The sequence below is a fragment of the Haematobia irritans genome, chromosome 3 (genome assembly GCF_050003625.1).
Source record: "Haematobia irritans isolate KBUSLIRL chromosome 3, ASM5000362v1, whole genome shotgun sequence".
In the NCBI taxonomy this organism is placed as follows: domain Eukaryota; kingdom Metazoa; phylum Arthropoda; class Insecta; order Diptera; family Muscidae; genus Haematobia; species Haematobia irritans.
Window position 1 is genome coordinate 194,453,302 of NC_134399.1, and position 26,269 is coordinate 194,479,570.

A 26,269-nucleotide genomic window follows, 5' to 3' on the forward strand; every position below is an offset into this window, starting at 1 on the left:
GGAAAGGCCTTTAGTGTCATCTATACTTTGATAGCCAAACAATAAGAAATAGCTAGTTGAGTAGTAAAAGAAAGTTTTCTCATTGACAAACTGAAGCGACAGAGGTCTCTGTCACCATAATGTTATTAAATCGATAGCTTGCCATTTGTTTGCAAAAATGATTCAAGAAAATTATAATAGAATGCTTGTCTTCGTTAAAATGTCGAGCTTATGCTTGTGATTATAGGGTTGCCGTAAAAACGAGGACCGGTTCAAACACACATGACATTTGTTGTCAAAATGAGATCCGGTTTGAAAACTGTTCAACATACAAATTTAGATGTTACTAACATAAATGACAATTGGCTGTCGTTCAAAAGTTTTTTTCTTCAAATGTTTGTGTTTATTGGGATTGTATTGAAGATATTGAGTACTCATTTCATTGTAACGAGTATTCAAAAAATTAGTCAGTAACCAGTATTTGTAATCAAATACTCGTCACCATATTGAAGGCTCTGTAAAGATTTTTTTATCGAAGAAATCTGCAGTTCTAAGAAGGCTCTGGAAAACATATTTTTCCAATATAAAATATTAGAGAAAATTGTTTAACTTGGTGTACAAGGTGCTATCTTCATAAAACATTTTTTGAGCATATTTTTCTTAAGAACTTGGAAACAAATCTATTTGTAAAACAATATGGCGGCGTTTGTTGCACCTGAAGACCTGGAGAAGTTGAAAAAATTCATCGATTTTGTAGCCGCAAATCCATTAATTCTAAATACTCCCCAATTGGGATTCCTCAAAAGATTTGTTGAGAAGTTAGGTGGAAAAGTTCCAGAGGGCGAATTCCAAATGCCGGCAGGAGGGTAAGTTCCACATGCTTTTGTATGTATTAGATACATGTGAGATATGTTTTAATTGTTTTATTTAAAACATGTAGAAAATGTCCCTTTGGTGGTGATGCAAAGAGCGAAACTAAACCATCGCCTCCAACTCAGCCAGAAGAAGGCGATGTACCCGTTGTTGAAGAGGAGTCTGAAGAATCTGAAGTGGAATTAGATATGGAAGGTAGGCCAAAAACAACTTCTATTGAAGACTTAGAAATGTAAAATCAATCATATTTTATATACATACATTTCTCATGTATGTACATATGTAAATAGTATGTATGTTGCATGCATAATAGGGCGGTGGGTTGTGCATTTGAATTCAAACCAATTTTAAGTTTGAAGTGAATCAGGGTTCTTGAATTGATGATGCTATTTCAAATATATAGGGATCGAAAACTACATTAAATTACTTAATATATTTAAGGATAACTTAAAAGTTAAAGATAAATTGAAATTTTTAAAATCAAAGGCTGTACGGCGTATAACATCCTATTTGATTGATTTTATAAAGTTTGTAAAAAACTATTAATTTTTTATAGATATTTTAGACAATTCAAATACAATTGATAAATTATTTTCTATGCCTTTGTATTGTACACGGTTGTACAATTTCATTGTGTAATTTTAACAGGAACTTTTCAGTTCATTATAATAAAAACTCAGCTTGATATCTTTCTGTACAATTTTAAACAAATATTTTGTGGATTTTGAACGTGATACAAACGTAAGGACTTTTAATCTAATGTTCACTTCAATCTGGCTTCAGTCTAGCCGGTTACGAAAAACTTTACTCCATTACTTACAAGAAAGTTGAAATGTACTTTACTCTCTTTGCTTGAATTTGGAATATGCGAATATCATCCACCCAGCAAAAACTCTCATTACCTGGTAATCTATTTAAAAAATAACCACTTATTAATTGGCATCGCTCTGGATTACATTTACATACGCATGTCCTAGGAGTAAAAGTACTTCTCCCCAGGCATACCTTCGGTCATGAAATAAGTAGTGCTTTTAAAGGATATAATCACCTAATATGTAATACCTTATTCGTATATATACCAAAGCTTGCAAAATAGCCACTTATTGTGTCAGGCAACCAAATTTCGAAAATATTGACTTCTCTCGCCGATTACAATGGATCTAAATATGGCGAGTAATGCTGTAATACGAACAGTACTTGCATTGAAACGAATATTGTAGAAATAGACAAAAATGTAACAAATAAAATTATAAATAATTTGTACTTGGATTCATGAATTACGTTATAATATGCCTAATAATCCATTCACTTTTGGTTCAAAATCTACTAAAAGTGGATTTCAAATACCTTTCATTAACAGCCAACAATTTGAGAATAACAATACGAAAATTAACGAGAAGTATTTTTGTCATTATAACTCTCCGCAATGTAATTCAACGTGTAATACCAGCCTGGTAATGACAATTGTAATGAGATGTGGTTACCTACTTTTTGCTGGGCATATATCAATGTTATTGCTGTACTCAATAAATATTGCGAAATTTTTGCATTTATGTATATTTCGTATACATATATGCTGTAATTTATAGTATTAATTGTACATTATCATTTGTTGATGTCGGGTTACTCCATAGTGGAGATTAAAATTTATTTATTTGTCATCAAACGATAAATTATTATCTATTTCAAGTCAAAATGTTAAGACACTATTCTTATGGGTAAGAGAGACCTTGATAGGGTCACGTGTTTTTGGCAATTCTAAACTTTGCGATTTAAAGAACACACTGGGAATTAACGAAATTTAATTATTCATTAAATTTCATATAAAGTAGTGTAATAATAATAAATGACTTCGATTGTAAGGTCAGTCCTTATGACCCATTGGTTAACATGCTCCTTACATACAAAGTACCGTTGGTTCAATCCTAGATTCGATCGAACAACAAATAAGTTTTACAGAGGAGGATTGTCCCCTCTCAGACATTTTTCAAAAGCATTTTTCAAAGCTTCTCTATGTGATTTTACGTCAGGATAGAATCGAGCAGCTTGCACAGATTGATAAGATATACAAGGCAATCACTATACCTAACAAATAATAACTAAACCAATAATTCTGGATCACAGGGAAATTCTGAAATCATGTGAAAAATTGACCGATTGAAATAGGACGTTGTCATTAAATAACATCAGCAATCACAAGAAAGAAATGAAATCAGAATATCATCACATTTGGAATTTGCATAATTTGACCCGCTAAAAAAAAGGAAATTATTTTCAGTTTTTGTGCATACTATTAATTCGTTCTTGATGAAATCAAAAAAGTTCCTTGGATGCATCTATCATTAAATGTATATAATTTTTGGTTAGACAGGACTGAAGTACTCAAAAAAAGCCCAGGACTTCAGACTACGAAATGTTGCCTGTTTCATACAAACTTGAGATTTCTAATTTATGAAAATGGAATTTCGTTTGTATGGTGTATCAGGTTTAAAAACAAATTGTTGAAATATTGTACTATATGGCTCCAGGTTGTTGTTTACGTTATCTATATAAAACATGTATTGAGTACAAAAGTTTACCATATATAGTTGTTCACAATCGCTTTACTACATCTATTGGTGGACCGATAGAACATTTGCTTTAGTGTGGTTGAAAGAAGGTGGCTATTAACTGTGTATAATTATAACCTATGTAGGCCCCCTTTTTAAGTGGGTCTGAAAAAGTCAAACCTCTAAATGGGGGCTACATCTAATTATGAACGTTGATTACCTATTGCCGAATTTCGGGCGGATCAGTGAAAGTCAAGAAGTAAAACATGAAAATTATGAAACGATATGGACAAAACTTTGTATGGTTTCTCGAGATTGAATTGTCCCTACGGGAAATGAATCAACCACATGGCGAGCCCTGGTATGTGTGAACCTATCTCCAAACGTATGAATGGGATCGGTCAATTTAAATTGGGTTTGTCATTCACGGGATAAGTTCGCACATAAGGCATGACTTGGTCTCATTCCAAAGTACAGGTCCCGGAACAGGTTAGTGCGACCAGTTATTTGGGCAGGTTCACATAAACCCGCATTTTTTCAACATCTGTTTCTGATGTATTTGTTATAGGCATGTGGATCCATTCTCAATGATTTAATTATGTATTTTGTATGAGATTTTAAATATATGATACATTATAGATACAATTGTATATTATAATCAAAATTTGGATAAACTGGAATATAGTTACCAGTCCTGCGATTGGTCCGTCTTTGGCAATTTGCACCAAATATCTGGATTTTTCCCCGGTATTTTTTTTTTTTTTTTTTTTATTGTAACGACCTCACGAAGCTACATAGGCATATTTTAGTAAATCCTTTTGATGATCATTTTCCATCAAGACGTAATTTGTACTTTGTTTATTTTGTTATTAATAAGTGAAATAAAAAAACAACAACATTCACATGCAATTTTATGATAAACTAAATTTTAAAGAAAAAAACAAAATAGTCCCTCACAATTCCAGCGAAATTTTGATAAGTGCTTTTTGCTTGCCATATGTTTGCAGAAATCAATGTGCAATTATTAGAACCGAATGTTCTATATCTTGACGAAAAGCCGCCCAAAATTGTAAAAAATATAAAGGCGCCTAAAAAGGGAGATCGTCCAAAAAAGATGGCAAGGAAAAAAGACATCTCCAAGAAAACTAAAATAAAAAAATTTAAAAAATTGAAAACTTCCAATAATTTGGTTATCAAAAAAGAGGAAATTCCTATAAGTAGCATTGAAACGAGAGCCCAAAGTCGAAGTACTTTATCATCGATCGATGATCCTTTATGTACACCAGAGAAAGAGATTAAAGTCGAAACCAAAATAGAAGATTTAGAAGAGCCCAAACTGGATGTTGATGATCTAAAATCATTTTCGTCACACAATTTTGAAGATGACATCAAATACAATAGTGACAGTGACGAGGAGACAAGCGAAGAAAAATATGATACAAAACATTCACAACATGATGATGACGAATTTGATATTTCAACTGGAGATTTGGCGGAATATAATGATGAAGATGATGACAGCGATATAAACGAGTCTATGGATACCGATGAAGAATATGAAGATGAACCTCTGATTTTGCTTACCCGTAATAGGGGGAGGCCACGCAAGAAATTAGACAGAGGTAAAAAGCAACGGTTAGAGCAATGTCGAGACACATGTAAACACAAGTGTCCAACCAAATTTACAGAAGAGCAAAGACGTTCCATGTGCGATTTATATTGGTCACTATCCGAGGACGACAGATTGCAATACATACGTAAACGTATTAGAGCACGATGTGTACGTTTACAACGTAAACGAATTACAAATCGTGGCAATTGCTGTTACTACTTGGATGACCCCAATGTGTCGGACGACAATGACGATTGCACCAATATAATACGCGTTTGTCGAAAATTTTTTGAAACAACTTTAAATCTAAGGGATCAGGCAATCAAGAAAGCATTGGAGGGTTATGAACCAGAATCCGAAATCAGCGTTGTTAAACCCTTGCTCGAACAACAGAAGGAGAATATTAAGAAATCGGCACAGGAAATTGAAACATTTTTGGATCCTGAAACTGGGGATTTGGTAACAATAGACCCAAAGGCAAAGAAGACAACCAAACCATCTTCTTCAGATGAACCTAAGAAAAAGCGAGTTCGTCGTAAGCCTGGAGACCCGCTACCAGAACATAATCCCAAACCCATTAAATGTCAACAACGTTGTATACACAAATGTCATACAAAGTTCACCGAAGAAGAAAGAAAACAAATCTGCGATATATTCTGGTCCATGGACTATAAAAGGAGAAAAGATTACATATTGGCACGTATAGAGACCAAAGAAATCGAATCTGTTACAACACCCGAATTTCGCAAGTCCAATAGACCTCCTCGTGCGTATCACACAAGATTCTATTTGGGTTCCGGGTTGCAGGGAGAAAACAAAAGAGTTTGCAAACATTTTATGATGAACACATTGGCGATATCTCGTATGTTCATTACAAATGCAATAGATTTTGCCGATAAGAAAACGGGTTGCTATACGGGTGCAGATCGAAGAGGTGGTCATAATACGGCAACGACCAAGCTTAAGCCCGAATATAAGAAACTAATGCAAGATCATATATCTTCGTATCCCACATGGATACCAAATAAGAAGAGCAAAACGCGTTATTTACACTACACCCTCAACATAAAACGCATGTATTTGGACTACAAAGATTTGTGCGTAGACAGGCAAATGGAAATTATGTCCATTAGTTTCTATTATAAAATTTTTCATGAAGATTTCACTTTGTCTTTTCTCACGCATCCAGAACCAAAACGAAGAGGTGGTTTAACCAACACAAATCCCAATATCTCACATTATACCGGTCTCGAACCTGGTGGTGTTTGGTTAGATCCTAAAGGGGAAAAACTTGATATAAGTCTACACAATCCTGCGGAAAATTTCTTGGTGTTTAAGAGGACATCATTGCAGCCTTCACAAGCAATTGCAACAACATCTGTTGCTATGACAACAGATACATCAACAGGTGATTCAATTATTACAGCGGCTACCTCCTCGCAATCACAATCGGCGACACAGGTAGCTCAGACACCAACCACATCATTTAATTTCAACCAGTCACTAAGTTATGCCCATATACTTGATCCATCACTAAATTCCAGTTTTATCTGTCCATCTAATGTGGCACGTCATGAGTTTCCCAGTAATTTATATGATAATAATTTACCACACGCACATGCCGCCTCATCGTCTGCGCTATTTAGAAGGCTCTAAGTGTATAAGTATTATTAAGATTATTTAAATAAAAATTTATTTCTATACAAATAGCTGAGTTTTATTGTGTAGAAATTCACGGAAATTGGTCAACTTTGGAAGACATTATTTCATTAGGATTGGAAAATACTCGGTTACCAATTTTGAGATCATAATATGGGAGGCACTTGATTATTTACCTATCACAAACAAAAGAGCGACAAAGAAAACATGATCATAAAAATTCGGTAAAAATCTATATCTTGATGAAAAACATTCAGGTATAGAGCGAAGTCATCATAGACAAATTTCAGCCTACTATTAAAATTTTAATTTTTTATTGTGCTTACAAAACTTTTCCAATTCCAATAATTGTTGATAAAAACTAGCTCGAGGTTCGTATTTTTTAAATTATTCAGTATTTCGTCTTTTCATTGAAAGACTTCATCGTGAAAATTTTTGAAAAGAACAAAAATAATACACCAACTGTAGAGTAAATAGCTAACGAATCGGTGTCTGTTGCATTACAAAACTCTAGAAAAATATTAGATACGCTTATGATCCCAAGTCTATTTGGCATCTACTAAATTTGACAATGGGTTTATACAATATGAAACAAATTTTGTAATTATCGGAGTCTTAGAAAGAGATATGACCATATGAGCCTTATCTTCTAGCCGATGTTATTCAATTTTGACCCGATTAAAACCAATCAATTTTTTTCTGTGCATGCTGGAGACGATAGTCCATTTTTGCATTTTGTTTAAAATTCTTATTCGATTTGTCCAGTATTTGGTATTCTTATGATAAACTCCTAAAATAGAAATTTGGGCCAAAAAAAGTAGTGGTTTTGTGTTAAACAAAAATTTAGAAACAAAACTCTAGCTACTCCTCACCAAACAATTTCTGCGAAATTTTGATAAGTGATTTTTGCTTGCGATATGTTTGCAGAATCCAATACACAATTGTTAGAACCCAATGTTCTATATCTTGATGAAAAACCTCCAAAAATTGTTCAAATTACAAAATCATCGAAAAGAGGAGAACGTTCAAAGAAACGTAAGCGAAAGACAGCGAAATCGCACATTCCAATAATATCCAGACAAAAGAAAACAAAATCCCCGAGGACAGTAAAGAAAGAACTATCGTTGACTGTTTCCCAAAAAGCGGCCAGGGATTTTTCCACATTTTTAGGGGAGGATCCCCTATTCACACCAGAAAAAGAAATTAAAATGGAAATTACATATACCAATGATCCGGAAGATGTTATTCCCATAACTATAGACAGTATTTTAACAAAATATGAGGAGCAAGATCCAAAAGACACCATAACGATGACACATAACGATGACAAAGACCAGCAGCAGCAGCCCTTAGAAAACGAAGATTTTTCTGTTGATGATGAAGATGATTACAAAATGAAATATGAACAAGATGAGGTAGATGATTATTCTCTTGAAGAATGTTCCGAAGATGATGAACCTCTAATACAACTAGCAAGGAAAAAAGGCAGGCCTCGCAAATATCGTCTTAAGCAGGAGGATACTAACAAAACTCCAGGATTGGCGATATGTCGCAACATATGCAAGCAAAAGTGCACGCAAAAATTTACGGAAGAGCAACGTAATGCAATGTGCGAAGCATTTTGGTCAATGTCTGAAGAAGACAAGACCTTATTTATACGCAAGCATACAAAAACTAAGCGCTTCAAACGCCTAAAACGCAATAAGACCAAAAGTCGTGGCAGTAATTATTGCTATTATTTGGATGCTCACAATAATATCCCTAAAGATGATGATGACAATGACTATGTGTGGTCTGAAGATGGCTGCAACCTTACAAGGGTTTGTCGAAAATATTTCGAATCCACTTTATGTTTAACAAACTATACAATTAAAAAAGCTTTAGAGGGCTATCAACCAGTAATAGAATCGGGTGCCAGCGATCAGAAGATCGACGTTGATGGTGTTGTGGGGGATGACAAGAAAGTAACAACAGTATTACAACAATATTTAGATCCTGAAACAGGAAATTTGATAACCATTGATCCCAGAGAAGAAAGACTGAAAAAAGCAATAGACGCACCGAAGAAAAAACGTGTAAGGCCAAAACCAGGTGATCCATTGCCTGAACATAATCCCAAACCTATAAAATGTGCCGAACGATGTATACATAAATGTCATACGAAATTCACTGAAGACGAGAGAAAACAAATCTGCGATGTATTCTGGTCCATGGACTACAATCGTAGAAAAGATTTTGTACTGGCTCGCATAGAAACGAGGGAAGTTGAAACCGAACGGGCACCAGAATTTCGAAAATCGAATAGACCACCGCGGGCCTATCATACACGTTTCTTCTTGCGTTCGGGCAGAAGTGGAGAAAATATTCGAGTATGCAAACATTTCTTAATGGCAACATTATCTATAACTCGCAACTTTATTACAAATGCAATTGAGTTTGCCGACAAAAATACCGGTTGCTATACGGGGGCCGATAGACGTGGCCACCATTCAACGCCTAGGCGAATTAGTCCAGATCGTATGAAAATCATTAAAGATCAAATTGGTTCGTATCCCACATGGTTGCCAAATAAAAAAAGTAAAACACGTTATCTACATCATTCGTTGAGCATTAAACGCATGTTTCGCGAATACAAAGAAATGTGTGTAGCTAAGCAAATGAAATTTGTCTCCACCCATATATACTACAAGACATTCCATGAGGATTTTCGTTTATCGTTTCTATGTAATCCCGAGCCGAAACGTGGTGGAGGATTTCTGAAAGCAAATCCAAATGTTTCGCACTATACTGGAGAGGAAGTAGGTGGTTTTTGGCTAGATCCTTTTGGTGAAAAATTAGATTTAAATTTGCACAATCCTGCACATAGTTTTATGAACACACCAAGTTGCTCGTTAACATCCACAAACGATCTTAATGTATGCCATGAAGGTGGAGATGTCGAAACAATTAATTCTACTTTGATTGAACATCAACTACCACCATCATCCGCCATAACTAGTGCTTCAACAACAACAACAAATAATAATTTTGCCCAACCCTTTAGTTATGTGCATTTAATCGATCCAAATATGAGTTCAAATTTTATGTGTCCATCACTGTCGTTGACGGCACAAAATGAAATTAATGTTAATATATATGATAGTAATTTACCCCAGGCTCATGGAGCCTCTTCCACATCTACGTCCTTATTTAAAAGACCCTAGTTAAGTTGAAAATAAAGAATTAATACATTGAAAATGGAATACCTAAATACTTTTTGGTTTATTTGGGCATACTGGGAGGCAATTACTTTTACAAGCTATGTGTGTGAAAATGGTGTTGAGCGAAGAATTAAAACGAAAAGTACAGACGTTGATCAAAACGCATTATGCCACGGCACAATGAGTGTGCTATGATTATAATTCTTAAAACTGGGCGAAATTTACACACGTGGAAACATTGGGTGGTACTGTATAAAGATTATTCCCTATTGGAGCTATTCTGGATAGTGATTCAAAGCTAATGTCCAAATTGGCGTTCAAAATAGCGTTCTGATTTCAATTACAAAAATCTGAAAACGGGTTAATTCAGCAAAATTAAAATTTTATTTTTGTTCAATTATATAATTTTTCAATTATATATATTTTGTATATAAATGATCTCCCCGATTGTGTGGACGACGGATTTTGTACCCCTTTTTTGTTTGCAGACGACATATTCTTACATTTCAGTGCTGGGAGGCATAACCCTGTTCTATTGCGGAATAATATACAATTTGGCCTTGATAGGCTTTCTCAATGGTCTGCCGTGAATAATTTAGCCATTAATCCTACCAAATCCAAAGCTATCGCATTTGCGTCTTCGCATAGTTATTTTAATTACGATTTGTTTATTAATGACACTGTTGTCGTATTTGTTAGTCAATTTAAGTGCCTTGGTGTTATTTTGGATGAGCGGCTACGTTTTTTGCCCCATAGGGAATCTGTCCAACGTATGGTCTTGAGTGTTCTACGGAGAATTCTACGAACATTTCAGGCATTTTGTTTTGCTATGTAATACGTTTTTTGGCCTTGAGGCTTATGTATTATTTTGTGGATAAATAAATAAATAAATATTTTTATACCCACCACCATAGGATGGTGATGGGGGTATCTTAAGTTTGTCAATGTAAAGACAATGTAAAGGATATATTCTTGATCAGCGAGAAATTCTAAAATGATCTAATGATGTTCGTCGGTCTGTTTTAATTAAATAATGAAGCTATAGTGCTGAGCAGGTCAAGTTCGAATATCGGACCATTTTACGATATAGCCCCAAATAGACCGATCTTCCGATTTGACTTTTTGAGAGCATGGAAGCCGCAATTTTGATCCGATTTGCTTGAAATTTTAGATCTAGAAGTATTATAGGCTCGCATGGAGCTGGTATATATCGGTCCATATAGGCCGATCTCCCGATTTGACTTCTTGAGGGCATGGAAACCGCCTTCTGGGACCAATAGAAATACTGGGGCCATCGATAGCACAGTGGAAGTGCGTTAGTCTTGCATGACGAAGGTGTCGAGTTTTATTTCCGGCCGGAGTGGCACTGGCGAATATAATTTATCAACACCCATTCCCTCTCACCCATTAACAAAAACAGCTGTTAATCAAAAATCCGGATAATATAAATAGTGATGTAAAAACATTAAATTTTTTTAGATTATGCCTTTTTCATATTTTTAATGGGTAATTTTAACTTTTTTGTTTCAAATTGGTTAAAAACAGTTTAAGAATTCATATGACCCCATATATACCAATTTTCGCACCATTTTATTCTGCTGTATATACTTGTTATTTATTTATTAAGTCATCAATACAAAGGAAACCAATAGAGACCTATATACATAGCTTTCTATTCCTGGAAGACTGTCTTGAATTTTTTTCTTCGGAATTTTTTTTTATTAAAATCTTGATTATGGATTAAATTGAAATGTAAAAATAAAAAAATAAAGCCTCTCTTGCTAACAAATCTAATATACATAAAAATATTAATGTAAACATATTTTAGTTTCTTTGGAAAAATTACAAAAGTTATATTTATGAATTTATCCTGACGATGAAATCTTTTTTCTGAAAATGTTTATAAAAAAACTCAAATCATATTATTGTAAAACTGGTACAATTTTTGTGTAAAAAAAAGAAAACGAATGTTTAACTAACTAAATCATTACTAATATGTATAGTTTTTTCAAGAATGTATTGGCTGTTCATAATTTTCTTACAATTAATTTTAACACAAATTTAGCCTTCTCCCCACACCAATACCTCCGAAATTTTGATAAGTGCTTTTTGCTTGCCATATGTTTGCAGAAATCAACGTGAAATTGTTAGAACCAAATGTTCTCTATATCGATGAAAAGCCGCCTATAATTGTCAAACAAGCAAAAGGATCCAAAAAGATGGCTAAGAAAAAGCCTAAAATCGAAAAAAGAAAACTAAGAAAAACTAAAAAAAAGATTAAAACCGGCAGCAATGTGGCAATAAAAACAGAATCATATTCAACAATAAATGAGGAGGTTCCAGCCGTACAAGAAGCACCAGCGGATCAGGGCGTGGATCCTCTATACACATCAACTAGACAAATAAAAAAAGAAAATGATACTTCCATGGAGGATAATGTCGATGTGAAGTCATTTGACCAAGAAATGTCTGATGGCGATGAATTAAAAATTGAAAATTGTGACAATGATGATGAAAATGAATTCTTAGATATGTATGAGACAAAAATTGAGAGAGTAGAACAACCCTATGATGATGAAGGCGAGCAATCCGAGGATGACGATTATGGAGGAGACGACGATGAATATTCTAATAGCGATGGCGAGGATGATGATGATGATGAAGAACCTCTAATAATGATTGCCAACAGAAAGGGTAGAAAACATAAAAAAATACCACGCATGGAGCAATGCCGTGATGCCTGTAAACAGAAATGTAATCAGAAATTCACTCAAGAGCAGCGACGTGCCATATGCGAACTGTATTGGTCTCTATGCGAGGAAGAGAAAAAACAATTCATCCGGCAACGAACTAAGACCAAACTAAAGCGGTACCAACGTGTGAAGAGCAGAAATACCAAAAGCATTGGCCATTATTGCTATTATCTGGACGATGCGGAAAATAAAAACCTGATACGTGTTTGTCGTAAATATTTTGAGTCAACATTGTGTACAACAAACTATACCATTAAGAAGGCTTTGGATGGCTATGAGCCTGAAATTGAAGTACCAAATATCAAACGTTCCGTGCCACAGCAGAAGAAAGTGGGTTCGGAGGATAAAAGCGAGAATGACGAAGAGGAAAATGAAGGTATTCGACAATACCTTGATCCCGAGACAGGCGATTTGATAACCATTGATCCTAAAGCAGAAAAACTGAAGAAAGCTATTGGCGGCAATAGTGGTGCAGATGGTTCTACTCCTGCTGATGGAACAAAGAAAAAATCTAAACCCCGTAAACGGGGTGTACCCCCGCCTCCAGTGGAACATAGCCCCAAACCAATAAAATGCCAGGAGCGTTGCATTTATAAATGTCATACCAAATTTTCCGAGGAAGAGAGAAAACAAATTTGTGATGTCTTTTGGTCCATGGACTATAAGCGGAGAAAAGATTTTGTTCTCTCACGTATAGAGACCAAAGATATTGAAGTTCAAACAACTCCGGAATTTCGTAAATCAAATCGTCCTCCACGAGCCTATCACACACGTTTCTTTTTGCGTTCTGGCTTGCAAGGTGAAAATATACGAGTTTGCAAACATTTCATGATGAATACCTTGGCAATATCTCGTATGTTCATTACAAATGCTATAGATTTTGCAGACAAAACTACGGGACACTACACGGGTCTCGATCGTCGAGGTCTTAATTCTGCTGCTAATAAAATTGGACCAGAGCGTTTGAAACTAATAAAAGATCAAATTGGCTCATTTCCCACCTGGATACCTAGTAAAAAGAGCAAAACCCGTTATCTCCATCATAGCTTGAGCATAAAACGCATGTATTTGCAATACAAGGAATTGTGTATAGCCCGTGGAGAGAAATTTGTTTCCACCAATATATACTACAAAACATTCCATGATGATTTTCGCCTATCGTTTCTCAGTAGTCCATTGCCATCGCGGGCTGGTGGTTTTCTAAAATCAAATCCCAATATATCTCATTATACGGGAGAGGAGCCAGGAGGCATGTGGCTAGATCCCTATGGGGAGAAGCTAGATTTAAGTTTATACAATCCTGCACAAAGTTTCATAAATATGCCGCCACGAGTACAACAAGCACAACAACCGCAAACGCAAACGCAAACACAATTGTCTCTATCTCCAGCATCCAATGTGCCAACAACGGCATCGCCTGTGCCATTAGCATCCGAGGAATCTCTATCCACCCAGCCACCAAGTTCACAACTTGCATTTAATCAACCCTTTAACTATGCACATTTAATAGACTCAACATTGAATCATCCAAATTTGATATGTCAACCATCGGCAACTACTACGACGTTGCAGCAAGACTTCAACCTTAACATATATGAAGGAAATCTACCACATGCCCATGCTGCCTCTACTTCTTCTATATTTCGAAGACTATAAGATTATTTGTGATACAAAATAAATTTTCCAATAATTATATCAAAATGGAAACCAATTATAGAGGATATTGCCATATTTGTTGTTGATTTAATGAGATTTGCAAGCAAGAAGTATAAAAAAATTGAGGAGTTTATGGAGGTGATATTTCATTCTGATTTGAAATTAAAAGATTTAGTTTCTATAACTGGAGTTAACACATTTAGTGAAAGATCGTGTGTTTTTAGTTTTTAATTTTTTTAGGCATTCTCTTTAGGGACTCTATGAAATTTTAAAACACAACAAAAAAAAATTGTATTGTCCCAACTTTTCCTTAATATAGTAGCACAACAACCCAATATCTCCGAAATTTTGATAAGTGCTTTTTGCTTGCCATATGTTTGCAGAAATCAACGTGCAATTATTAGAACCAAATGTTCTGTATCTCGATGAAGAACCTCCAAAAATTGTAAAATTGAATAAGAAAGCAACCAAAAGATTAGCCAAAAAGATGGCGAAGAAAAAAGAGGTGACCACAAAGAAAGCCAGATTGGAAAAATCGAAAAAGGAAAATGAAGACGACAACAATGTCGTCATTAAAACAGAGTCTTCAAAACAAAAGTTTAAAAGCATTGGTGGAGAAGGAGTAAAACAGGAAAACCGCATTGCCCCAAGTGATGATCCTTTGTATACATCGGATAAAGAGATAAAAGAAGAAACAATGGATCAACAGCTAGATATTACAGAGACGATTTTGATAGACAACAAACTAATAGAATTGCAAAGACTTGATAAAGATGAAACCCATTCTGAATTCTCCGATAAAGAAAAACATAATACAGAAGAATTACATGGAAATGTTAGGAACAAGGATGGAGAAACGTTTTACGAATACTATAGTGACGAATGCTATGACGAAAATGAATACAGTAATTCTGGTGAAGATGATGAGTCTGAAGAAGATGAACCTTTAATATTGCTTTCTAAACGGAGGGGAAGACCACGTAAATATCCTCTTAAAGAGGATTTAAAACGAAAAGTACCTCTTATGGAGCCATGTCGGGAAATTTGCAAACAAAAATGTACCCAAAAATTCACACAAGAACAACGTCTTGCAATGTGCAATAAATTTTGGTCACTTTCAGAGGATGATAAAATAGAGTATATAAGACAGCATACAAAAACTAAACGCTATACACGTCTAAAGCGTAAAAATACTAAAAGTCGAGGAAACAATTGTTGTTATTATTTGGACCAAAGCAGCGGAGAAGGTGGCATGCATTTAATAAGAGTATGTCGAAAATATTTCCAGTCTACAATGTGTATTACAAGTTACACAATTAAAAAAGCTTTGGAGGGTTATGAACCAGTACCAGAAATAGAAATGAAACCAGTTCCAGTACAGCAACAAGAGAGTGGCTGCAGTGCCGAAATGTTGAAAGACCAGAAGTCAAGGGAGAAAACTCCAACAATACAACAATTTCTAGATCCAGAAACTGGAGATCTAATCACGATCGATACGAAATCTGAGAAAATGAAAAAATCTTTAAATGAACCCAAGAAAAAGAGAATACGTCGCAAACCTGGTGATCCACCGCCAGAACACAATCCAAAGCCTATAAAATGTGCTGAGAGATGTATTCATAAGTGTCACACGAAATTCACCGAAGAGGAACGCAAACAAATCTGTGATATATTCTGGTCTATGGATTATAAACGAAGAAAAGATTTTATATTGGCTCGCATAGAGACCAAAGATGTTGAGACACAAACAACACCGGAATTTCGCAAGTCCAATAGGCCACCACGTTCCTATCATACGCGTTTCTTTTTACGTTCAGGCCTCCAAGGTGAAAATAAAAGAGTTTGCAAACATTTCATGATGGCCACTTTGTCCATAAATCGTAATTTCATTACAAATGCTATCGATTTTTCTGACAAGACCACAGGCTATTACACTGGTGTGGATCGAAGAGGTCAACACCCGGCCCACAATAAAATTAGTCCCGATCGCAAGAAAACCATTACTGATCACATCAATTCCTATCCAACATGGATACCAAATAAGAAAAGTAAATCTCGTTATTTGCATCATTCGCTCAATATTAAGCGTATGTTTATGGAATATAAAGATATGTGCATAGCACATGAGGAGAAATACGTGTCCATTCACTACTACTATAGGACATTTCATGATGAGTTTCGTCTTTTGTTTCTCAGTAATCCTGAACCAAAACGGGGTGGTGGTTTCATGAAATTAAATCCGACTGTTTCCCATTATACGGGTGACGAGCCGGGTGGTTTGTGGCTTGATCCTTCTGGTGAGAGATTAGACCTGAGTATATATAACCCAGCGGAAAGTTTTTTACGCTATCCCCGTTTTCAATCAACTGTAGGTGGGACATCTGGAAGCTCATGTATTCGAGAAGAAATTGAAAATCCATCCCAAAGTATAAAGATGTCTGCTGGAAGTTCTCCCGACGATGATCCTTCGAATATTGTTGTGCAACGGCAGTCTTCAGTGGCTCCAGTATCCTCCGCTTCCGTTAGTTTTAATCAGCCTTTAACTTATTCCCATTTAATTGATACATCTCTTAACCCAAACATTATATATCATCCAAACGCTCCAGGAGTGCGACATGACTTTAATCCTAATTTATACGAAAGTAATTTAACGAATGCGCATGCCGCAACTACATCTTCATTATTTAGAAAGCTCTAAGCATTGTTTTGAATAAATTCTATATTAAAAAAAATTACAACATTGGGTTTTTATCAATAATTATGCATTGGAAGGCGGTTATTATCTCAATTTATTGTATTTCATTTAAAAATTAAAATAAGAAAACGATGAAAAGATCTCTAGATTAAAAGAATTGAAGTTTTGTTATAAAAAAAATAATATTTGAATAAACCACTTCAAAAGTAAATTTTCATTTTTCGAAAAGAAAAATAAATAAAAATTGCAATATGAAATTCATTTTCGCTTCGAAAACCGAATATAAGTCCATCTTCGAAAAGGTAAATCTCAGGTTCAAAAATTTAAATGTGACTTAAAACATATTTATGAACCAAACATAGTTTTTTGTATATTCCTGAATTCTAATATTTATAAAAGCTTCTGAATGTGATTGCCAAAAATTTGTTTTGGTGTTATGCCTTGAGCAAATATGAGACATATTCTTAAGATATTGTTTCTATTGTTTAATATATTAGAGTATAAACAAGTATATACGGCCTTAAGTTCGGCCGGGTTGAATCTTAAATACCCATCAACATGAATCAAAGATAGTAGTTTCTCTTAAAAAAAACTCGTAGCGAGTTACATGAAAATATATATGGAAGTTCAGGGGGTTTGATGACAGATACTCTCCGGAACAGACAGGTTCAATTACTACGCTTCCCGAAGGTAGTCTTCATATCAGGTTTGGGATTTATACGAAACATTTATTGTTTGAGTTCTAGAGGAATATTAAACTTCTTATCTAAGCGCCCAAGAAAATCCGATGTGTTTCCTGTTTATGGGCCTAAAATACATATGGTGTTTGAATTTCAAGCAAATCGGATAAAAATTGCGATTTCTAGAAGCCCAAAAATTCAAATAGGGAGATCGGTCTATATAGGCGCTATACCAAAACTTGGACCTATACACACCGTATTCGGCACGAATATTTGTGAACCTAAAATACACTTTGAATTTCATGCAAATCGGATAAAAATATAGAGGCTATTCCAAAACATGGACCGATACAAACCCTATTTGGAACACCAATTTGTGGACCTGTAGCACCTGCAAATTTTAAATTTCATGTAAATGGGATAAAAATTGTCTAGAAACTAGGGAGCTACCGTGGTGCAATGTTCGGAAAAAAATTATAAAACAATCTAATTTTGTCACTATAATATCAAATGAATTACTTTTTATTGTTGTATTTATGCATTTGTTTAAAAAAATATTCTAATATTGAAATTTCTTTAATTATAAATTTGAGGAAAATAATCGGCTCCGGCTTCGCCTTCGGCCGATTATTGCTTTTTTTTGCCGAACATCTGCTTCGCCCAAAAAACCCGCTTCGGTCGAGCTCTAGTACCTATACATACCATATTCGGCACACATCTTTATGGACCTATAATTTCTTTAGATTTCAAATTTCAGGCAAATCGGATAAAAATTATGGTGTTTAGAAGCCAAAGAACTCGGGAATATCGGTAGATCGGTCTTTTATGGGGGCTATACCAAAACATGGACCGATTCAAACCATATTTGACACACCTATTTAGGACCAAATCGATGTCTCCATTCCAAAGTACGCTAAGTCTAAAAAGTTAATTTTACAGGAAACAAGTTCAATTTTTTTTATTGGAATTTCTCAAAAACCGTATAAGATATAAATTCACTTTTTTGGTCTTAAAATCGTGTTTATTGTATATTTTTTTAGTATGTACGAATTCAAAATAGTGATAATAGAACATGGCTAAAAATGACTTAGACCACTTTGGACCGAACAAAGCTTTTTGCTCTTTTTGGATTGGAAATTTTTAAAACTTTAGTCACAGGCTACATACAATATTAACCATAACTTTTGATAGAAGTGTCCAATAAATTCGAACTTTTGACAGGATGCAAATCACATCAATCCGAATAAAAAACAACGAACTCAATCGACCAAGTCGACTTAGCGCACTTTGGAATGATGACATCGAAATGTACCTCTACGTTTTGAATTGTGGACAATTTTCGTGAGACGTTGCGTATAGCATCACATTCAAAGAAACCTCTCATATGTGGACAGCTCTGAAATGTGGACAACTCCCAATTTAGGCGACCGTGAGTGTCGACTTCTGAGATGTTTCTCTGCATCCGATAAACGTAGGAATGATGAAAATGGTTCACCTTCATATAGATCAGAGGTCTGCATCGAATAACTTTTCACTACATGTATGAAATTCCTTTTCAATTCTTTCTCAAGTATAGTTTATGTACTATACACTATACTTGAGAAAGAGTACAACGTGCATTCTGTTCTCTTCAGGTGGTATCACAAGTATTTCTATGAGAATAACTGTTCTTTCTATTTCTCAAACTGCATGTTGCAGCGTTGTAAAAGTTGGTACAATTCTACTAATTTTGGTACATCCCACTTCCCAAAAGTACAACTGTACTACAGTGGCCTATTTGCTACAATTTAGAATATTCAGTTCGTGTTAAGAATGCCCTAGAAGCAGTATTACCGTTGTGCGACTTTAGTCCCATTTTGCAACTTTTCTGACGTTAGTCGCACGCATGCGACTAAAGTCGTACAATGGGGAAGTGCTTCACTTAAAAGCAATTTTTATAACTCGGAATTCATCGCCGTGCGCCTTACGTGGAAGCCACCGTTGTGCAATGGCCCTCCTTGGTCATGGATTCAACCCCAGTTTCTACCAAACAGCAGAATGTGTTTCAGCGGTGGATGCTGAGTATAGCATTTCACTTGTCATTGAGCTACCCAAAGAAGCACTCATTAATAAGAGAGAAGTAAATCACGTATAATATCATAATGGAGACCAAACCTACACGGTGTTCTGGTTTGTTCAGTCGTTGTTTTGTTGTATACCATTTCAAATAAGTTTTGATAATTATCACAATTTTCTACTTGAATTCGTTCCTTTACTCCAAAAAACCAGCAAAAGAGAACCGGAGAGAGATATCATATGTGACATTTGAGAAATAGAGAAGTTGCAAGTTTTCGTCAGGGATTTTTTTGCCAGTAAAAACTTGCAAGAGTTTGTTATAAACAAATCATACGTGCAATATATTTTACCGAGTCAAAAAGAAGTGTAGTATAAAAAATATTTTTATAATTTTAATTGATTTAAAAGCTTTAAATTGGCTGATGGTAAATTGGTAGTAGATGGCGTTCGCGTACATTTCTGCTAATTTTAGAAAAGAAAAAAATTGTTTTTACTCTCTTGCAAGTTTACGTTTCCTGGATTTTTTGTTACAATAAGTTGGTAAAATATCTTTTTATGTTAAAGGGACTGTTCCTTTATTGTTCTTATGTTGTTTTATAGAACATTTTTTTGTAATGAAAAGACCTCACAAATGTAAGCGACTTTTTTGTATCATTATGCGACATTTTTTTTGAATATGCGACTTTTTCAAAATTTCCAACGGTAACAAAGCCTAGAAGTCCCTGCGGCAAAATCAGTTGTATTGGTTCCTATATTATAATTTTGTTCAATGTAAATTATTTTGTTCACATCTTTTTGGTACTGACTGGTGTGTAGGCACCCACCCATCGACAATAATTGACTGATATCGACCATCTCACAATAAAATACAACATTTAAGAAAATGCTTCAAAAAAAAAAAAAAAACTTAAAATATGGACTCTCCAGATATATCAAATTTTCTATATATACTGCAATGGATTTAAAGAAGATTTATTTAGGATTTTATGAAGTTTTTCCATTGGATGTTAGTCTTGTTACTGAGGTCATATCGAAACTTCTGCCAGATCTTGGACATCTCCTGATGGAAATGAAAAAATGTATTCACTCAATTACTAAGACGAAAATGTCCAATATTTAAAGTCTGCAGGTTGTTAAATGAGATGTTATTTCTAATTTTTGCGCTAAAATTGCACGTATTCTGATATTTCTAAAATCGTCAGTACTCAAATCCGCAATATTGTTTCGAGTTTGAATGAATATGTTCATACAAAAAACACAGATTTATAAATTTGAATTATTATGATCAAAGAATGAATTTACTCATTTCCCACGGATATCGATGGACAGTGGGAACTTCTCTCATGTCATAAAATGTTTGTAAATATAATATGCTTAAATGCAAACATATATTAATTTAGAAATAGCCTATAAACATATATGTGAAAGAGAGACCTAGAGAGTATGCTGCAAGTAAAATAATGAAAGTAACCAATTGGCGCCTTAAAAATATATCCACACAAAGAAAATTTCATAAATTTTTTTCTACCAGTGTATGCTCTAAGGTGAAACATAATATGTTTGAACAATACAAACAATATTTTGTTTGGACCAATCCTGAAAATATATATGCTTGAAGCTAAATGTGTTTGGTGTATATGTTACAGAAACGATTTTGTTGAGGGTGTATATTCGTTGATTTTGTTGTTCATAAAAATATGTACCAATTTGCGAAACTTCGAATGAGTGTACTCATCTACCAAGTACACGTGTCTTCTCTGCATATACAAATGGAATTGTGCAGACCACCAATATTGATCTACCACCCAATTTTATTACTCGAGTATTTAGAAGTAAAATTTTGTTTATAAACAAATTGTAACCATGCTCCCATTTTCATTTTACGAGCATTTGGAAAATGATCACCGCGCTTCTGGTTTTGTGTTTGGAAATCGAAGATTAAGATTTCCAAGCTGGTATGAAAAAAAATTAAATATATTTTTTAAAATTTGGGGATTTTTGGGGATATGTTCATTATTGAAGGCGGTAGAGTGGCGGACATCGTTAAAGAATTTCTCTCTGTTCAAAAACCCAGCAAAAAAGCTTGGAAATTTTTCTCAAGGCACAATTTTAAAAGAACTTCCAAAAATGGCCTTCCAGAGATGTTCTTTATTTTAACTGCGCACACGGATGAAAAAGACTGTTTTTCATATGTTTGGCTATAAACATTATATGTTTGGAACACAAATTTTTAAACACAATATTTTTGAGTGCAAGCATATAATGTTCATAAACTAGCATAACATGTTTGGGACATATATTTTAATATGTTAGAACATATTATGTTTGGGACATAAAATGTTTGTAAATATAATATGCTTGGATGCAAACATATATTAATTTAGAAATAGCCTATAAACATATATGTGTTTAGTAGCTTGGAGCGCTATTTAACAGGGAGCGATATTGATTAAGTTGGTGGTTGTTGCTTGTTATTACAAAATTAACATTTTATTTTTCCTTGGGCAATTGATCAGCTACTTCTTTGATCCTTACAAACTGTGTGGTCCGCTGTTCGAATCCCCGTCCGGCAAAAGGTAAAATTAAAATAAAAAAATCATAAAATTGAATAATTTCTTCTACAATGTTTGTATTACAGAAAAAGGTGCTAAGAACTAAAAAATCTCGTAGAAGTGAGAAAGATGTCGGGGAATATACAATTGGGCAGAAACAAAATTTTGAGCATTCAGGTCGAAAACCTATGTTGTTAGCACCTATATTACCTGTTTATTTTCATAATTCATTATGATTGTAAATATATAAATAAATAAATAAAATTTTGAGCACAATATTGTTTGGGAGAATTTTTTTTAAGCATATAATATTTTTGGGTGCAAAATGCTTCCAAACATATTATATGGTCACATAATAACAAATTGTTTTTTGGAAGACAACATTATTGAATTTGGATGCAAAAATACAAAATGTTTGGAACTTAGACTACCCAAACATATATTGTTTAGACCAATATGCTTTCAAACATATTATATATTGGTAGAGATCAAACATATAAATATTTGGGCAATACCCAAAAATGTATATGCTTGAAGCAAAATATGTTTGGGAGTACATGTTACAGAAGCGATTTTTTGTGAGGGTGCAGGAAGTTCACTTGAGTCAATTTTTTATAACTGGCTTTTTTCATATTTTTAATGAAAAAATTAAAATTTTTTATTTCAAATAGCCGAAAAAAGCTAAATCCTTTCTAGAAAAATTGCGAGGTTTTTAAAATATTTGATGACAAACGTTTCAGACAAGCGTTATAATGCATTAAAAATCATAAAAATTTTGAAAAATTATTTATTTGTCAAAATATCACAAAATTTCTTAAGTCACATCCAAAACACTAAATTCGCCTCACACCTTAAGAAGTGATGCAAATTCAGTGCAGCGGCTGTTGGGCATCCGTCCTATGATAAGCCCATGTTAAATTCATCGCTTCTGCGTCAATTTAGCACCACTTCCCGATCCAAAAAGAACATGTTCACTACTTTTTTGGCAACGCTTTTTTGCTGGGAATATATACTTCCCAGCAAAAAATTAGTTTGGATACCCAATCTGTGATCCGGAAGTAGTGTAAACTTGGATCATCTCCAATGAATTTAACATGGGCTTGTCATAGGACGGAAGTACTCCCTTTTTGGATCCTTTGCATTGCTTTAGAAGTTGTGCCCTGGAAGTTAATTTAAATGGAGAAATTTAAAATGCGAAAAACAAAAACAATTTTTTTTTCAACCAATTTCACTTTTTTTTCATCCATATGTTTTATTATTACACAATTATTTTCCTATTATCTAATTTTTACAATTTGAAAAACTTTTTCGCTCCGACCAGGGGTTGAACCTGGGTTTGCTGGTACCATAACAGAACGCCTTAGCACACTCAGTCACAAACGCCATTGAACATAAAGCGTCGAAAGGTCAATTCAAATGTTTGCGATATGATCGTAATACGACACCAAGGAATAACATTCTAATTGCTTCTCGAGATGTTCTTTATTAGTATGAACGAAAAAATAAGAAACGCAGGTTCAAATCTCACCAGCGGCAATTTTTTTGTCAAATATTTTTCTAAAAAATTATTTTTTTATGTCATGCATCGTTTTTATTTTTTATTTTCGGCATATATTTTCGTATAAATGTTGATTTTTATTGATTTGATTTTTATTTTTTCCATAAAAAATCAACAAAAAAATTAAAAATTCTCGTAATTTGCAAAACCTTCTCAAAAGAACTTCCATGGAAGCGAAAAAGTCAAACGGCACAGGTTCAAATCCCAGCGGGGATGAAATTAATTTTTTATTATTTTTTTAACTTTTTTTTATTAATTTCTATTTTTTTTATTAGTTTTCTATTTTTTTTGTAAAATTTAACAGTACAAAATTTGCACTTAAAATAGCCTGATTGCGTTCTTTCTAATACTTGTCCACAAGGACTGCATCGGAAGTAGAAAAAATCATTGGGGATCCCAAGATGCGCTTTAGAAGAAATGTTTGTGCACTTGTCCAAAAGGACTGCATCGGAAGTGGAAAAAAATTATTGAGGGATCCCACGATGGGCTTTAGAAGAAATGTTTGTGGACTTGTCCAAAAGGACTGCATCGGAATTTGAAAAAACTCGTTGGGGGATTCTCGGATGGGCTTTAAAAGAAATGTTGGTGGAACAACTTCCAACTTTTTTTGCTGGGTTTCTATAGTCGAAAATCGGTATTTCGATGTGTTACAAACGGAATGAAAAACTGATTTCATGGATCCTTAACCATATATTTTCTATTGAGTGCTTACTTATTTAGGGTGGGAATCCTTCATCAATTCACTTCTTAAGTAAAAATTTATGCATTTATCAATTTAAATTTTTATGCACATTTTTATTTTTTTTTTTTTGAAATAAAAATTTCATTTGCTGAAGTTCTGTAAAACACCAATTGGATAATAATATGACTGAAAAACAATTTATTTATTGATGTATTTGCAGGTGTTATTGAACCCGACAATGACGTCGATCAGCCCATGGGCGATTCTTCGAAAACCGCTACAGAGGAGGAAATTGACAAATCTAGCGAATTACGCTCACAAGCTGCAGCTGCTTACAGTGAACAAAAATTCCAAGAGGCCATCGATTTGTATACACGAGCCATTGAAATGAATCCCGGTAATGCCTTATTCCATGCAAAACGTGGTCAAGCATTTTTGAAATTAAAAAAACCAAATGCATGCATTCGCGATTGTAATAAAGCGCTCGAAATAAATTGTGATTCAGCAGCTGCCTACAAATTTAGGGGAAGAGCCAACCGTTTGCTTGGCAATTGGGAGGACGCTGCCAAGGATTTAAGACAAGCCTGTAAACTTGATTACGATGAAGAAGCCGATGAATGGTTGAGAGAGGTTACGCCAAATGCTAAAAAAATTGAACAACATCGACTAAAACAACAACGAAAAAAAGCCGAACGCGAGCGTAAAGCTCAGGAAGCCAGACGTCAAAAGGCTCGCCAAGAACAAAAGAGTAGTGGTAGTTTTCCGGGAGGTGCTGGAGGCTTCCCAGGAGGAGCGGGTGGTTTCCCCGGAGGCTTTCCAGGAATGGGTGGCATGGGCGGCTTGAACATGGGTGATCTACTCGGCGATCCTGAAATCATGACCGCACTGCAGGATATTCTTAAGAATCCAGAAAATATTGACAAATACAAACACAACCCCAAGATAGCAAAACTTATTGAGAGCTTCAAAAATAACATGTCCGGTGGTGTTCCAGGTTTTCCCGGTGGCTTCCCCGGTGGTTTCCCTGGTGGTGCTCCTTTCTCTGCTGCTCCTGAAGAGGAAAAACCTGAGGAGAAACCCGAAGCCACTTCTAAAAAACCAGATTTTGTTGACGATGGTTTGGATTAAACATTCTAAGTGCCATCTACAATGATATTCTTGCATTCATATGTTCTATTTGTAATGGAAATATGATTTCGGTTTCCTTATTATGCTAATAACATTTTTTTACTATTTAGCTTTGGTTCGTTTTAAGTCGCCTCGTATATATTTATTAATGATTATCCCCAATATGTGTTTCTTATTTAGGCTTTATTTGGAAGTCCACAACAACTAATACAATAATCTTAATAATATGTTGAACATTTGATTCGACATTGACATTGCATTGTTAAAATCTCGAGTAGCTTCTAAAGAATCACATTTCACAAGACTTATTCATTATTAACTGAAAATCCTATTAAATGGGAATTGATAATATTTTAAATTGTAGCTTTTAGCGAACAAAAATTAATAAAAATGGTTAAAATGTAGAAATAAACTGAAAATATTAAAAATAGACAGATTTCTTATTAAGTGACCACAATTGATGATGTAAGTATGGTATTTATCTCGTAATTTTACTCAATTCAGTCGCAATGTCATTCATATCGAAGCGGAATGACCACGAACTTGAGAAAAAAAAGGAATTTGGGAAATCGATGGGTAATTAGAAGCTTCGAAAGTAAAACACTCAGCGAAATAAAAAATGTCTGCATTTTTTCCTT

At 34.4% G+C, this 26,269-nt stretch overlaps 1 protein-coding gene across 5 annotated transcripts; it reads left to right on the forward strand.

Annotated features, from left to right (window-relative positions):
* The first annotated feature begins 464 nt into the window (after positions 1-464).
* On the forward strand, positions 465-26,061 carry LOC142230516 (hsc70-interacting protein 1-like). 5 transcript variants are annotated; one of them, XM_075301158.1, is made up of 3 exons: positions 465-845; positions 920-1,047; positions 14,665-17,019. In XM_075301158.1, the coding sequence occupies exons 1-3, from the start codon at positions 676-678 to the stop codon at positions 16,977-16,979; spliced, it is 2,613 nt and encodes an 870-aa protein (XP_075157273.1). In that variant the 5' UTR covers positions 465-675; the 3' UTR covers positions 16,980-17,019. The 5 variants fall into 5 exon arrangements, with proteins under 5 accessions (XP_075157273.1, XP_075157274.1, XP_075157275.1 ...); XM_075301159.1 differs by lacking the exon at positions 14,665-17,019 and adding an exon at positions 12,003-14,341; XM_075301160.1 differs by lacking the exon at positions 14,665-17,019 and adding an exon at positions 7,600-9,922.
* Positions 26,062-26,269: the final 208 nt, after the last annotated feature.

Coding starts and splice junctions, on each gene's coding strand:
- LOC142230516 (XM_075301158.1), top strand. CDS start 676: ATGGCGGCGTTTGTTGCACCTGAAGACCTGGAGAAGTTGAAAAAATTC. Junction 846..919: donor TTCCAAATGCCGGCAGGAGG/GTAAGTTCCACA, acceptor TAAAACATGTAG/AAAATGTCCCTTTGGTGGTG. Junction 1,048..14,664: donor AGTGGAATTAGATATGGAAG/GTAGGCCAAAAA, acceptor ATATGTTTGCAG/AAATCAACGTGCAATTATTA.